The 15,838-nt window shown below is 43.5% G+C and overlaps 1 protein-coding gene across 1 annotated transcript in view; it reads left to right on the forward strand.

Annotated features, from left to right (window-relative positions):
• The window catches only part of PCDH19 (protocadherin 19), a 144,187-nt gene that overhangs the window by 77,928 nt on the left and 50,421 nt on the right, over nt 1–15,838 (forward strand). Inside the window, exon 4 of the mRNA XM_032228545.1 lies at nt 9,974–10,143. Coding sequence (XP_032084436.1) covers nt 9,974–10,143 — 170 coding nt within the window. The remainder of the gene's footprint in view (nt 1–9,973; nt 10,144–15,838) is intronic.

The following is a 15,838-nucleotide window of genomic DNA, read 5'->3' on the forward strand; positions in this document are numbered from 1 at the left end:
GAGGTAGCAAATGGATTTCTTTCTGAGACCCCGAGGCACTTCCCAGATTGCTTTCATCATTTCTTTATTTTATCCCATCTTTCTTTTACTCAAATTCAGTTTGCCAACCTGGATTGCGCATTTTCCGGGCTCTCCTTTAAATGTGCTTGCAGTTACACACTGAGGCCGGTGACTTTGAGAGAGCAAGAGAGAAGGAATGGCCAAGGTCCCAGTGTCAACGTAAATCTTCCGAGTTTTTATCTTTGAAACAGCAGAAGACTCCTCGCTGCTTTTGGTTACAACATACTTTGGAATCTTTCTCAATTTAATCTCGGTTGTCACAGGAAATCTTCCATTTAATTCACACAGTAGGTGGCTGCTCTAACCCATATGCCCATACACGAAAAGGGAATAAGCATGGGTTTGCCGCGATTTTAAATTTGCATGGTTGAATTACGCACTGTTTATATTCTTGTCCCATCTGGCAAAATGTGTTAGATTATAACTCCCGTCGATTCTGAGTGAGGGAGGGGCGGCTGAAGTGTATGAGATTTGTCAGAATTTCAGCAATCCGGCAACGTTTCAGTGCATCTTGTTCTTATACTTGTTGCTGGGGTTTAGCGTATCTTTATTTTTAGGGAGTAGAACCCTGGGTGCAGATGAAGTGAAGTAGAGATACAAATAACTAGGAACAAGGAATGTTCTAGATGCAACTTGGTGTGTTGTTGCTCCTGCCAGCTATCTTAGTTGGAGTCAGGAAACCACCAGAAAGCATTTTCACTCGCACAGTGCCATGTGGTTCCTTCGGCTGTCCTGTCTAGCAAGCATAAAAGGATACCATTCATGGAAAAACTCTGTCCCTGTGGCTCAGGCGAGGTGGAGACTGTGGGTCACATATTCCTTAGATGTTCCTTTTATACGGAGATTAGGAAAAAACCATATAATGCCAATAACTGCTTGGTATCCAGGCCGTCCCGACACTACCTATCTCCAGTGGCTGCTTAAGGAGGAACAGTCCATAATTACAGTGCGGGTGGCCAGATTCTGCGCAGCAGCAGTACTGGGGATTCGTCGCAAAGACATGTCTTTTCCACCATAGCGATGTTGTATAACAATTGTGGCAATTTTAGTCATTTCCCTTTTAGCGCTGAACCTACAACAGGCTATCCAGTTTAGGGATTGCAGCTATCTTATAATCATACCATGTATAACTGACACTTTTATTATAGATTTTAGTTGTTTATTACACTAGAAGTTTTAAATGTGTATGTGTGTGTATATCTATCTATCTATCTATCTATCTATCTATCTATCTATCTATCTATCTATCTATCATCTATCTATCTATCTATCTATCTATCTATCTATCTATCTATCTATCATCTATCTATCTATCTATCTATCTCATCTATCTATCTATCTATCTATCTATCTATCTATCTATCTATCTATCATCTATCTATCGTCTGTATATCTATCTATCTATCTATCTATCTATCTATCTATCTATCTATCTATCATCTATCTATCTATCTATCTATCTATCTATCTATCTATCTATCATCTATCTATCTATCGTCTGTCTGTCTATCTATCTATCTATCTATCTATCTATCTATCTATCTATCTATCTATCTATCTATCATTTATCTATCATCTATAGTGATTTTATTTGTTCTGGTTGCTGGTCTGAGACTGTAATAATAAATTGTTGTGTTTTTGTAAAACTAGGAACGTTGCTTGCAGTTTCCAAGCATAGCTCCTTGGATCTTCCACATCATTTATTCCTTTCAACATCTTCTGTTCTGACAAATGGCACCCTCTCTTCTGTGTCCCATCTTAGTAATTACAGGTACTTTTTAAATTATGGCCGGTTGCTTAGCCACCATTGATGATGAAGCCTGAAAATGGGACTTATGACCCGAATTCAAGGCTTTAATATCTACCCTTCCCCCTGCAGTCAGGTAAAGTGAGGCATGCGGCGACCGGTTTTATGACTCTCATGGCTTAGACTGAAATTGTGGGCTCAATTGCAGTCATAAATCGAGGACTCCCTGTATTTAGAGGCTAAACTTTCTTGTCTACCAGAAGGATTGCATTCAAGAACTAAATGACACAGGTCAAGCTGGTTTCAAGGTCTGACGGCAAGGAACAGTTGGTGGAAGCAACGCTGATAAGATTTGTGGGGTTCCTGGTACCCTCTAAGCTTGGTTATTTTCTTGCAGACATTTCACGCTAGCTCTGATGTTACCCAGTTGGATAATAAAACATTGGCAAGATAACAACCAAGCTCAGAGAGCGTCAAGGCCAGTTCAACTCTGAGCTACAAATATTCTCTTCTGTTGCTTAAGATCCTCTGAACGATTATTTTAATGCAAGAATTAGAGCTACGGTATAGAATCTTGAAAACCGCATCAAGGATCTCCAGACCCCATTTATGAACAAGTTGATTAAGGTGGAGCCTCATTAAGTATTTTGACTCTTTATTTCCCAGAACATTTTTACAATCTGGGGTGAGCTGCCATTTCTGAGATAAGGTATCCATGAACTTCTCTTCTACCAGTTGACAGTGGATTGCTAACATTTCTTCTGATAGTTTCCAAGCCTTTTCCCCAAGCCTTTCATATTCAATACAAGGAAAAAATGTTTTGTTTTAGCTTTAAAATAGGAGATTAAGAGCAAACATGATTGATAGAGCCAGTGGGGCCATGCATGGATGTGTATGTGTTGGATTGTGAGGGTTGTGGCCCGCCAGCAGCCAGCAGAGCTGGCAGCAGATTCGGACAGTGAGGAGGTTGGGGAGAAACATGGGCCAGTCCTGGAGTCTGGGGAAGGCTCGGATGAGGGCTCTTGTGCCGGAGGCAGAGAGGGGTCCAGAGCCGTATGCCAGTTATCAGCTGCCTTCAGAGTTAGACATCAGTGAGGCAGACGAACAGCTGGAGCCTGTTTCCAGTGTGCGCATGCGCAGAGTTGCCAGACGAAGGGAACAGCTAAAGAAGAGGGGTCAACTTGGGAGTAAGGCCATAAATGGAAAATGAATCACACCTCCCAGAGGAAGTAAAAGAGGAGCGAAAGGGGAGTGGAGTTTGCAGGAGACAATTACTTCACTTAATTGGTTCATGACTCTCCGAGACTCCGTGCCAAATTTTGCAGATATCTGCCTGGCAGCTCTCCAAGCCAGATAAAGTCTGTGACTATAAGTTCTCCCTTGAAAGACTTTGCTGGAGGTGAATGAGCAGAATTCACAGTAAATTAATAAAAGGGTTTTTTGTCGGGACAGGGAGTTTGCTTCATGCTCTCGGGAAGCCTAGGTCCGAACAGTGAGTTTGTGTTTGGTGCTGGGCTCTGACTCTGATTTATTTTAAAGGCGCTGCTGCTAAAAACGCCCATTCAGGAAAAGAATAAACTTGATTAATTGGCGGCAAATTTGAAATCTATCAGAATTGGTTTTCGTCATCAATTTGTTCGAACTGATGAATTAGTTCAAATGCGGCAGTCTTAATTAGCATTGCAGTAACTACTTTTCCTTCTCTTCCCCAGCACTCCTATTAGGTTGCGTTGGTCATCTGGGAGGAATTATTGTTAATGGGTTGGTGGAATTCATTCTGCTCTTTCAGAAGATCTGATTATCCTCCTGCCTAAAAAAATCCCATGCGTGTTTAGAGTATGACGGTTGTAAGTAGGAGATGAGAAGTAGCGTCCATTCCGAAGGAAGTGTTTGTAAATAGGATAGTTCATCATCTTTAACCATGGTGGTAATTGCTAGTAGGGGAAAATTGCCTCCTGTGTTGTCTTTTTTTCTTGTATTCCAATAAAGATTTCTTCCAGGAGGAAAACTATATTCATGGTTTTCTCCACCGGAGCCATCATGACGGGAAATGGACGGTGAAAACGATGCTCAGATCTGAGGGTGGTGGGGAACTCTTTAAGCAGAGAAAAATCTGAGTATACTTTGAGAAAAATGAGCTTGGAGCGCAAAGAATTGATTTCTCTCCTTGTGGGAGTGTTCTGCTTCTAGAAGACACAAGTGAACTGAACAAACAAGACTTGATTTCAGTCATAGACTGAAAAACTGTATCGCCCGGATCTGCAAAAGTTGAAGTAAGGTAGGTTCCCTGTTGGAACGCAACTCTCCGAGGGTAGTTCAGTTTAAGAACAAGGGAAGGAAAATCAAAAGTTCAAAAGAACAAAGCATCCAGAAATGGAAAAGACATCAGGGAGCTGGAAGTCAGGCTAAAGGCAGGAAGCAAACAGCTGTACATCTTGTTCTAGCATTGTCCAACAAACTCATCTGAATGTTGATAGATTGCTTCATTGGGTATAGGATACGTGTTTCCTTGGGAACAGTTATTTCAAAACCGAATGCTTCTAAGAACCCAGACTTTCCAATGATACTGATAATTCAGAAATGCCTATTGTCACAACTGTGTCATGGCCCAAGGGAAGATCACAAAGCCTGCATGGGGTTTGCAGAGAAGAGTTACTAACATCCAGTGGTGGGATTCAACTAATATAGAGTAGAGTAGAGTAGAGTAGAGTAGAGTAGAGTAGAGTAGAGTAGAATTCTTTATTGGCCAATTGTGATTAGACACACAAGGAATTTGTCTTTGGTGCATATGCTCTCAGTGTACATAAAGAAAAAAAGAAAAAATATTCATCATGAATCATAAGGTACAACACTTATTGATAGTCATAGTGTACAAATAAGCAATCAAATCATACTAGAAAACAATATACATCGTAAGGATACAAACAACAAAGTTACAGTCATACAGTGATAAGTGGGAGGAGATGGGTGATAGGAACGATGAAAAGATTAATAGTAATAGCAATGCAGACTTAGTAAATAGTTTGACAGCGTAGAGGGAATTAGTTGTTTAGCAGGGTGATGGCATTTGGGGGAAAAAAAACCTTTCCTTGTGTCTAGTTGTCTTGGTGTGCAGTGCCCTATAGCGTCGTTTGGAGGGTAGGAGTTGAAACAATTTATGTCCAGGATGTGAGGGGTCTGTAGATATTTTCACAGCCCTATTTTTGGCTTGTGTAGTGTACAGGTCCTCAATGGAAGGCAGGTTGGTAGTAATTGTTTTTTCTGCAGTTCTGATTATCCTCTGAAGTCTGTACCTGTCTTGTTGGGTTGCAGAACCAAACCAGACAGTTATCAAGGTGCAGATGACAGACTCAACATTCAGTTTGCCTGAACTGGCAAGAACCGGCTGAATCCCACCCCTGCTAACGAGAATGAGAATGGTACAAGCAGTTACTGATGATTACAATAGGAACCTGGTGGTCTATCCCATTACAACTCTTTTTCCTGAGGATCACATCAAATATACATTTTGTGGGGTTGTCCAGTCTTGGGCTCTAGATTATACACCTACTACCTTTTCTCTGAAATGACCCTGGGGAGAAAGCTGGGATCCTCAGATGATTTCCCCATTTTCTAAAGAGACTTTCTATTTTTTTTATGTGGTTCGTAAGCTTCTTCACAATCTTTTTGTACTTCTTCCCATCTCCAAAGAAGAGTTTCAAGGTAGGCTGGTATAAGAAAGGGTTTCTCTTGCCCAGTTCTGTCCAACTCTAGGGATTAGTGCTTATCTCAATTTCCTAGCCAAGGGAGTCAGTATTGTCCAAAGAAACCTCCATGGTTTAGTGGCTAGCAGAATTATATGCCGAAGTGCAAGGAATGCAGTTACCTTCCCACCAAAGTGGTACCTATTCATCTACTTGCATTTGCATGCTTTCAAACTGCTATGTTGACAGGAGCTGGGGCAAGGATGGAAGCTCACCCCGTCACACAGTATTTGGGTCTCGAACTGCCAACCTTCTGATCAGCAAGACCAGCATTTTAACTGCTAGGTCTGCACACCTCCTCTTTAGGCTGATATAAGGGGCAGATATAAGCGCATCTAGATCTCTTCAGTGGAATAATTACATAGTGATATGTAGGGTTTATTTTTTTCATGCAAGAGCAACATCAATAGAGGTTGTCGTTGATCCTTGACATGCTGCTAAAGGATGTTGGTTGATACAGTTGGAAGAGAGCATCATGTTAAAGGTGCGGAAGGACTCAGTTAACAAAATGACAATCTTCTAGGTCAGGGATGTCAACTCAATTTCATTGAGGGCTGCATCAGGCTTGTGTTTGACCTCAGGAGGGGGGTAGGTGTGGCCAGGGTGGGCATGGCCAGCTTGACATCACTTGGGCCAGGGCCAGTGAAAACAGGCTTCCAAGCTCAGTTTTTTGGCTGCCACAGCCTCCTGCAACCCTCTGCCAGCCCTCCTGAACTCTGTTCTGTTGGCAGAAGCACTGTAGGCAAGTCCTTTGCTGTTTCCAGGATGGCCCTATGGGCCTGAGCTAAGTACTCTGTTAGCCAGATCCGGCCTCTAGGCCTTGAGTTTGAGACCCCTGTTCTAGGTTCTTTCATAAGTTTTAGGGTCCAGCATTTCTAGTGTTTGAGCTGCCACAGAACCAGAGTGGACCTCAGTTGATGCTCTGGAGAACCGATACCTGTGCTGTGCAGGGTGGATCTGTGGGCCTGTGGAATGACAAGTTCCGATCAGTCTCTAAGTACCTTTCCTTAGATATTAAGGGATAAAACCAAGAGAAAGAGAAAGGATAAGAATGTCAGCAAAGGGAGATTGTCGAAGTATTATTCTAATGAGTGTCACCAAAATGATGTAGTCTGAAATGTCAGCTATTAATCCTCTGGTGTGTTTTTAATCCAGCAAAAATACACACCCACCCCACTCATTCTGGAGAGGGGTGATTGCTGCCTTAGCGTTACGGTATGGCATCTTAAAACTTTTTACTCCTTAATCTGTTTAGTCTTTTCTGAATTGATTTCTTACCAGCTTTCCATAGCGAATGCATGCTGGATAAATCTTAGACTTAAAGGGATTTGGCAAAGATGTCTTTACTTTAAAAGGTCACGTTTGAAGATGTTCCAGGCTTGGTGCATGTGATGTGTCTGCAGAAGCTTCCCTTCTCTTCATTTCCCTTCCCTTCCTCTCTATCTTCTCTTCTCTTCTCTTCTCTTCTCTTCTCTTCTCTTCTCTTCCCTTCCCTTCCCTTCCCTTCCCTTCCCTTCCCTTCCCTTCCCTTCCTCTCTATCGTCTCTTCTCTTCTCTTCCCTTCCCTTCCCTTCCCTTCTCTCTATCGTCTCTTCTCTTCTCTTCTCTTCTCTTCTCTTCTCTCCTCTCCTCTCCTCTCCTCTCCTTTCCTCTCCCCTCCCTCCTCTCCTCTCCCCTCAGTTTTGGCTCCAGCAGGACCCCCCCATCCTGATGGCTTAGGTGGAGATCTGACTTGTGCTTTGCAGTGGGTTGTCTATCTGAAATCTTGCCTTTAATGTCTGACTCCTTTCCAAGGTTCAGCTGCCATCGTGGCCAATCAGACTCTTCCCCAGGTGCATGCAAGCACATAATTTCTGGCTGATTAGCTGCCGCCTTATTGGAAGAAGAGTTCGCTAATTAGCAACCCTGATGGCAGCTAATTGGAACTGTAAGGTTAGCAAGCCGTTTCCTCTCAGTCACATGACCAGTAAGAGATTTGACTTTGATCTAAGTCAGAGAACTGTGATAAGCACCTTAGGGTTTTGGTTTTTTTTGCTGTCCGATGGGGGTGCAATTGCAATGCTGATGGCTGGGTTTGCACAAGACAAAAGCGGAATTTTTGTTTCGAGTTGAACTCAAGACGTGATAGCCATAGCAGTACACTTAGACTTATATACCGCTCCATAGTGCTTTTATAGCCCTCTCTAAGTGGTTTACAGTCAGCCTGTTGCCCCCAACAATCTGGGTCCTCATTTTACCCACCTCAGAAGGATGGAAGCTGAGCCAACTTTGACCCGGTGAGATTTGAACTGCCAACTACAGCTGGCAGTCAGCTGAAGTAGCCTGCAGTGTTGCACTCTAACCACTGCGCCACCTCGGCTAATGATGACTTCATGGAGACCCCTCTATGGATTTCCTGGTTAACCATAGAAATAGCTTGCTATGGTTTTTTATGGGATGAGTTTTTTAAATTTCATAAAAAGGTACTTCAAGGCTACTTAACAGTATATAGCAGCTGCCCGCAACTCTTTAAAGTAGCTACACCTTTTTCCAGGATCAAGCATTTGCACTAATACTGAACTGCTTAGGGCTGAACGACTCTGTGATTGGCCTGGACATAATGTTTAGCACAGAAGTCCTCTTAAGCACTGAAATTAATGTTATTGCTATTATCAAATGATTATCTTTTTTTTAAATTAAGGAATAACAGGGTACAAAGAGCAAGCAAAAAGAACCATGTTTTTGAATTCAGATTCCAGTTGGGAACCTAGAAATTATTCCGATTACTTTATTATTTGTTTGCAGCTCATAGTACTTTGGTACGTAGATGGGTACCCCTATAAACATATTAAATGAATGAATGAATGAATGATAGCATTCCTCTGAGCAAAAAATTGAACCAGCTGAATTTGAGCTGAATTTAAGCCAAATGTGTCAATGAGTAAATTCTCAGGCTACTATAGTAGTTTGAAAATTATGGCTATCTTGAGAAATGATGCCTTTCTTGTCTCCAGCATCTTGGAAAATCTGTGAATTCTTAATAATTGCATCCGTGTGGTGGGCCTTCCATTCAGCTGCTTTGTCTTCTAAGGTATTTGCTATCTCCTGGTGTAGTGGAATCTCCAGCTAGACTGGAGGGAGGTGTTAAGAGAGGCTCAAGCTCGGAGTCCTTGCACTGCAGAAAGCGGTAGAGGCAGGACATCCCCCAGAATCCCTGAAATTTTATCTAACCGTTCCCAAGGGAATGCAGTCAATCTGGTGACCTTCTTGTAACGTAGATGACTTAACAACTTCTGCTTGAGACTGTTCATGAGTGATTCTGGTTGTTTGTGCCTGACCCCTAGTTTCAGAATTCTATGTATAAGTAAAGCTAATTGTATTTATTCTACATCAGTGAGACTCATGGGGGCCTACTGTTTGGGTGAATTGTAGGAACATGGGCTGCTCTTTGTGTTGCATGGACAATGTCAATAAGGTGGCTTGTTGTTGTGCATGGTCTCTTCTAATTGCTTCCCACTTTCTGGGAAAGGTCTCCTGGGGCTTTTGCTCCCTCCCTCCAATATATCTGCGATGTTTCTTTGGTTCTTCTCGGTCTTCTTTTGGTCGCCATGATGTAAAAAAGATCTTGAGAGTCTAGAAAGAGTGCAGAGAAGAGCAACAAAGATGATTAGGGGACTGGAGACTAAAACATACGTAGAACGGTGGATATGTCTAGCTTGATGAAAAGAAGGACTAGGGGAGACATGATAGCAGTGTTCCAATATCTCAGGGGCTGCCACAAAGAAGAGGGAGTCAAATTATTCTCCAAAGCACCTGAGGACAGGACAAGAAGCAATGGGTGGAAACTAATCAAGGAGGGAAGCAACTTAGAACTAAGGACAAATTTCCTGAGAGTTAGAACAATTAATCAGTGGAACAACTTGCCTCCAGAAGTTGTGAATGCTCCAACATTGGAAGTTTTTAAGGGGTTCTCGGATAACCATTTCTCTGAAGTGGTGTAGGGTTTCCTGCCTGAGCAGAGGGTTGGACTAGAAGACCTCCAAGGTCTCTTCCAACTCTGTTATTCTATTCTATTCTATTCTATTCTATTCTATTCTATTCTATTCTATTCTAAACAATCTCATTGTTTTCACTCTGTTCTACAAGCAAGTATACCCTCAGGTTGATCTGGTTTATTATTTTTTCTTAAAAACCTTCTGGGTCTGTCTCCAGTTCCAGCTGCCACCCTGTACACTGCAGGGGAAGGTCAGTGAGCAGAGTCTGGCTGTACTGCAAATGGTCTCTTGTGACAGCCTGTTTCTCCCAAGGGAAGCTCGAAGTGTTGCAAAACCTGCCCCAGGCTTTGAATCCCCTCCAGGTAGAAATTGGGGAGGAAAGGTGTGATTGCGTTTCTCCGATTCGGCTCTGCAGAGCAAAAAATAACTCACTTTTTTCCACCCAGCAGCTCGACATTCAAAGATTTGGAGGGGAACAGCTTGAAGGACAGCGGGCACGAAGAGAGTGACCAGACGGATAGCGAACATGATGCTCAGCGGGGCCTCTACTGTGACACAGCTGTTAATGATGTTTTGAATACCAGTGTCACCTCCATGGGGTCTCAGGTGCCCGAACAAGGTAGGTTGCATCCATTTTGCAAATGCTGGGCATGGTAGGGTAGAACCTGCTAGTCCAAAGGAACATGGTCTGGTTGGTGAATTATGTTGAGGTCCGCCAGCGGAGCTGGCAGCAGATTTGGACAATGAGGAGGTTGAGGAGGAACATGGGCCAGTCCCTGGAATCTGGGGAAGGCTCTGATGAGGGCTCTGTGTAGGAGGCAGAGAGGGGGCCAGAGCCATATGCCAGTTATCAGCTGCCTTCAGAATCACACATCAGTGAGGCAGACAAACAGCTGGAACCAGTTCCCAGTGTGTGCATGTGCAGAGTTGCCAGATGAAGGGAACAGGTAAAGAACAGGGGTCTACTTGGGAGTAAGGCCACAGGTAGACAATGAATGGCCCCTCCCAGAGGAAATAGAAGAGGAGCGAAAGGGGAGTGGAATTTGCAGGAGACAATTAGTTCACTTCATTGGCTTGTGACTCTCTGAGACTTCTTGCCAAGTTTTGCAGATATCAGCCTGGCAGCTCTCCCAGCCAGATTAGGCCTGTGACCATAAATCCTCCCTTAAAAGATTTTGCTGGATGTGAATGAGCAGAATTCGCAGTGCATTAATAAAAGGGGTTTTTATCGGGACAAGGAGTTTGCTTCAAGCTCTTAGGAAGCCTAGGACAGAACAAGTTATTACGTCATCTTCCATCTGATGCTGCTTTCTTAGAACGTTGAGGAACATCTCAACTGCTCAGGAAGGAAGAACCAGCAATGAACGTTAACGAAACCAGCAACATCCATGGGGAAGGAAGGGTAGGGTAGGTGAGAACAATCCATTTCGGGTCACTGTAGTAAATAAGAATGTGAGGAGAGGGCAGATGGTGGCCTAAGCAGATTTGGAAGCCGTCCTAGAACCCAAGACAATGAGTTGGCCAAAACTGTAAAGCTAAACAGGTGTTCAGGAAAGGAATGGCTCTTTAAAGTCGCCTGCCTTGCGCTGAACATCAAATTCCAGTCTAATATTGTTTCTGACCTGTCTTTCAAGATCAATGAGGCGAAAACATAAAACTGTGGACTATCGTTTATGCCTCAGAAAACTGAAAGGTTCTAAAGTCAACTTTTACCCCAGAGGAATTTATGGGAGGTATTGAAATGGCCTTTCTTTTGATTGGGTGTTTTATTCACAATGTAAAAAGAAAAGAAAAAGAAAAGGAGGAAATCGGTACCTCATAACAAATGTGACAGTGGTTTGCGTAGTGACTCCGAGTTTGTAAAAACAGTGATTACTACAGGGAGAAGATTAGATGCCTCCTGCCCATGTTTCTTGGCAGGGCAGGAAATATTGCAGGTGTAACTGTGATGCTAGGGTCATATTCTGGGAAGAGCTCCTACGTTCTTGAATGATATTTCTCCATCTTCTCCATTCTCTTAGAACAGTGATGGCGAACCTTTGCGCGGAAACATTGTACACGCATGCGTGCGCTCGTCAGGGCCGCCCTCGGAAAAGCCGAACTTCCGGGTTCTAGCGCGTATGCAACCCCGATGATCAGCTGGCCAGCGCCGATGCACACACCAGTTTTCGGCACTGCTGTGTGCACAAAGGACAGCTAATTGTTGAGCGCACATGCGTGCCAGAAACCCAGAAGACAAACAGACAAGGCCTTGCGTGCCAGGTGACATAGTTTCCTTTGCCACTTTGGGCATGCATAGAATGCCTAATTTTTTCCCCAAGTGGCTTAGCTCAGAATTAAGTCCCTCAATCCTTTTGGATGAGCAGCACCAGGTTCCTGTTGCTAGCATTCATTTAAAAGTAGGAGGGCTTCCACAATACGGTGGCTTTGTGGCTTCTGACTCAGACACAATCTCTTGAAAGCCCTGGGTGCGATGCTTGATCCACAATGTTGCTCTCACCGGCTGCAATTTATTTTTTTTTCTTTTCTTGGAATTGAAGTCTTAAGAGGGCCAATTTTCACCTGTTGTACTGCTATTCCCCCTTTGCCATTCAAGGTCATTTGAAAACTTCAGGTTCCCCCCCCCCCCCCCCCCCCCCCCCCGTGGCTGTTACAACTTTAGATCCCAGAGCACAGAGTTCTGCAAAGGTGGCAAAGTGTATGTAGAGATAAACATACTCAGGTTTTTCAGGCATACTGTATTGAAGATGCACTCCTCCCACAAAAGAGGCTGAAAATTTGGGTGTGTTTTATATTCCGAATGTAGCCCTGCCCATCTGCCGGCCCACACCCTTCAACCTCCGTATGTCCCCTTCCTGGCTGCAGAGATTGCAACAGACAATGGTGTGTGTTTTTGGGCTCCGCGCCTCGCATTTTAACCCTCCAAAGGCTCCGTTTGAGACCCATTCAAGGCTGCTGAGATGCCAGAGCACATTGCCGCCGATCACTGTCTCCGCGCATTGTGTTTTTGGCCTCTCCGCATCGCCTTTTAGGCCTCTGCTCGTCCTGTTTTTGGCCTCTGCACATCACATTTTCCGGTGGCGATCAGCGGCGATATGCTCTTGCAATCATCGTAGCCTTGAATGGGTCTCAAACGGAGTGTTTGGAGGCTGAAAACGCAAGGCACGGAGCCCGAAATGGCAACCCGGAACAGCTGCTGCCTTGTCTCACTGCTTCTGCGCTTCACCTGCTTTACTAACTGGACCTCCCTCCGAGGTTCAGCTGTGTGCTTTAGAAGCTGCTTTTCAGCCTCTACGAGGCACAGTTTTTTGGGGGCTGGGGGCTTGCTCACAACCAGCAAACATATGTGCTGAAGCTGACCAGACTATGAATGCTAGCCAGATGAATACCTGGTAGGCAGAATCCCCCCCGCTATTTTCCTCTCCAAAAACTAAGGTGTGTCTTATACTCTGGAGCATCTTATACTCTGAAAAATACGGCACATATACATTGGAATACGTGTGTCACACATGCATAGGGCCAGTAACACCTGGGGGCCAGTAAACACAACTTGCAGTATTTGTTTGTGTGTTGCTGGCTGCACCTTCCCTTCAGCTAGATTCTATCTGATGGTTGGAAAAAAAATGGGGGTTAATGAGAAGGAAGAGAGACATTGGTGTATGCAGGGAAAATTGTCAGACTCTCAAAAGGAAGGAAACCGCAGCAGGCGAAAGAAAGAAAAGGTTTTATTAAATTATCTATTTATTTATGAGGTTTATCTCTCTATTTAGGAGGTTTAACTCCTGCCTTAAGCTTTCCAGGCTGGTCTATTACACAGGTAGAGTTGTGAATTGGCTGAGACAATCTACTAATTGAGTTACCACAGCTAGAGTCAAAATGGGGCTAATGAGAAGGAAGAGAGACATTGGTGTATGCAGGGAAAATTGTCAGACTCTCAAAAGGAAGGAAACCGCAGCAGGCGAAAGAAAGAAAAGGTTTCTGCTCAGAGAAAACTGATCGGGGAATGGGAGAAAAAGCAAAGCTGGATGAAATATTTCAACTGTTCCTTGCTTTCTTTTATGGCACATTCTCCTACGTAAACGTTTATTTGTTGACTGTAAAAGTTTACTGCCCATTTCCCGGAGGAAGCAATGGACAAAATTAGCAATATTTAAAGCAATCAAAACAAAATAAACTGTAATTGGAAGTGTTAGTAAGAACAGCAGTAAGGGTCTGACAAATAAAACATCTTGGGGCTGTTAAAATCTTTTTTTTTTGCCAAATGTCTGTTTAAAGAGCTTTGTTTCTGCATGCTGTCTAAGACTGTATAATGTTAGAGTCAATATGTTGGCCGAGATGTTCAAGGTGGATACAAGCACAGTTCTGAAAGAGAAATGAGGAAATGCTGCAGTTTTTAGGGTTGTTTTCTTGGACAGGGATGGCTTTTTAGATTTTCTTTTCCTAAAGGAAAACAAATGATACCAGTGTCAGCTTGTAAGCAAATCTGGAATCTCTCTCTTTCTCTCTCTCTCCATCCATCATCTGTCTACCCGTCTGTCCGTCTGTCTGTCTGTCTATCTATCTATCTATCTATCTATCTATCTATCTATCTATCTATCTATCTATCTATCTATCTATCTATCAATCATCTACCTACCCTACCTACCCTACCCTACCCTTCCCTACCCTACCCTACCCTACCCATCTATCTACCTATCTACCTGCCTACCTGCCTACCTGCCTACCTGCCTACCTGCGTACCTGCCTACCTGCCTACCTGCCTGCCTGCCTGCCTACCTGCCTACCTGCCTGCCTACCTACCTACCTACCTACCTACCTACCTACCTACCTATCTATCTATCTATCTATCTATCTATCTATCTATCTATCTATCTATCTATCTATCTATCTATCTATCTATCATCTACCTACCCTACCTACCCTTCCCTTCCCTACCCTACCCTACCCATCTATCTACCTATCTACCTATCTACCTATCTACCTATCTACCTATCTACCTATCTACCTACCTACCTACCTACCTATCTATCTATCTATCATCTACCTACCTACCTCCCCGACCCTACCCTACCCTACCTACTCTACCTACCTACCTACCTACCTACCTACCTACCTATCTATTTATCTATCTATCTATCATCTATCTATCTATCTATCTATCTATCTATCTATCTATCTATCATCTACCTACCTACCTACCTACCTACCTACCTACCTACCTACCTACCCTACCCTACCCTACCCTACCCTACCCTACCCTACCCTACCCTACCCTACCCTACCCTACCCTACCCTACCTACCTACCTACCTACCTACCTACCTACCTACCTACCTACCTACCCATCCATCCATCCATCCATCCATCCATCCATCCATCCATCCATCCAGGAATTTAGCAAATGTGAATGTATAGAGGAAGCTAGAGAGAAAAAAAACCCCACCCATAACTTCAACATGCGAGGTGTTTCCTAAAAGTCTGAAAAGCAAATTTGCCAAAAGGGAAGAGGGTTCCCCTCCAACCCTAGATTGCAAATTCTTTTCACTTTCATAATAATATTTTCAGCCTTCACAAAGCCCTTGTGCTCCTCTATCAAAAGGAGAGAAACAACAATGTTTGTGTCAGAGAGATGTCTACGATCGGCTTCTACATTTTCCCTTCAAGTGCCCTCCAAGCAAGATTTTTTAACAAGCCTCCAGGTCTTTGTATGTATTAATCATTCATCCTTGTGAAGAACAGCCTTAACAAGTGTGCGAGAGGACTTTTCTTCTCTCTCTTTCTCTCTCTAAATACCTGTGAGGAGACCATTAACTCTCTCTCATTTTTCTGCAAAGAGTTGCATAAAGAGCTCTCATTCAATAAAATCAGTGCCACTTGACTTCTTAGAGCCTACACAGGTTCTATCAGAGACTCAAGATTCACCGCAAAGTTCAAAGGACTGATTTTTAGGTCAAGGGTGTTTATCTCGGTGCCTCTGTTGAATTCTGGGATGGTTTCCAACCATGAGTTGGTGGTTTTGCCCTTGAAACCACTTGGAATGGGGCATTTTCACTTTGGGAGACCACCAAATGGGAGAATAAGGCAGTTCCAGGTTCATTTAAAGAAAGGGATTGAATAATCTTTTGCTGTCATACGAAGATGTCCCAGTTAGAGACTTGACACTGAAGATAAAAGAAAAAGAAGACACGGATTATTTTCAGACATGGAACTTGTTTTACAAAACAGAGGTAGAATCTAGGCACTGGGAAAATAGCAATAGCACTTAGACTTATATACCGTTTCACAGTGCTTTTACAGCCCTCTCTAAGCAGTTTA

The sequence above is a fragment of the Thamnophis elegans genome, chromosome 12 (genome assembly GCF_009769535.1).
Source record: "Thamnophis elegans isolate rThaEle1 chromosome 12, rThaEle1.pri, whole genome shotgun sequence".
Taxonomy (NCBI): domain Eukaryota; kingdom Metazoa; phylum Chordata; class Lepidosauria; order Squamata; family Colubridae; genus Thamnophis; species Thamnophis elegans.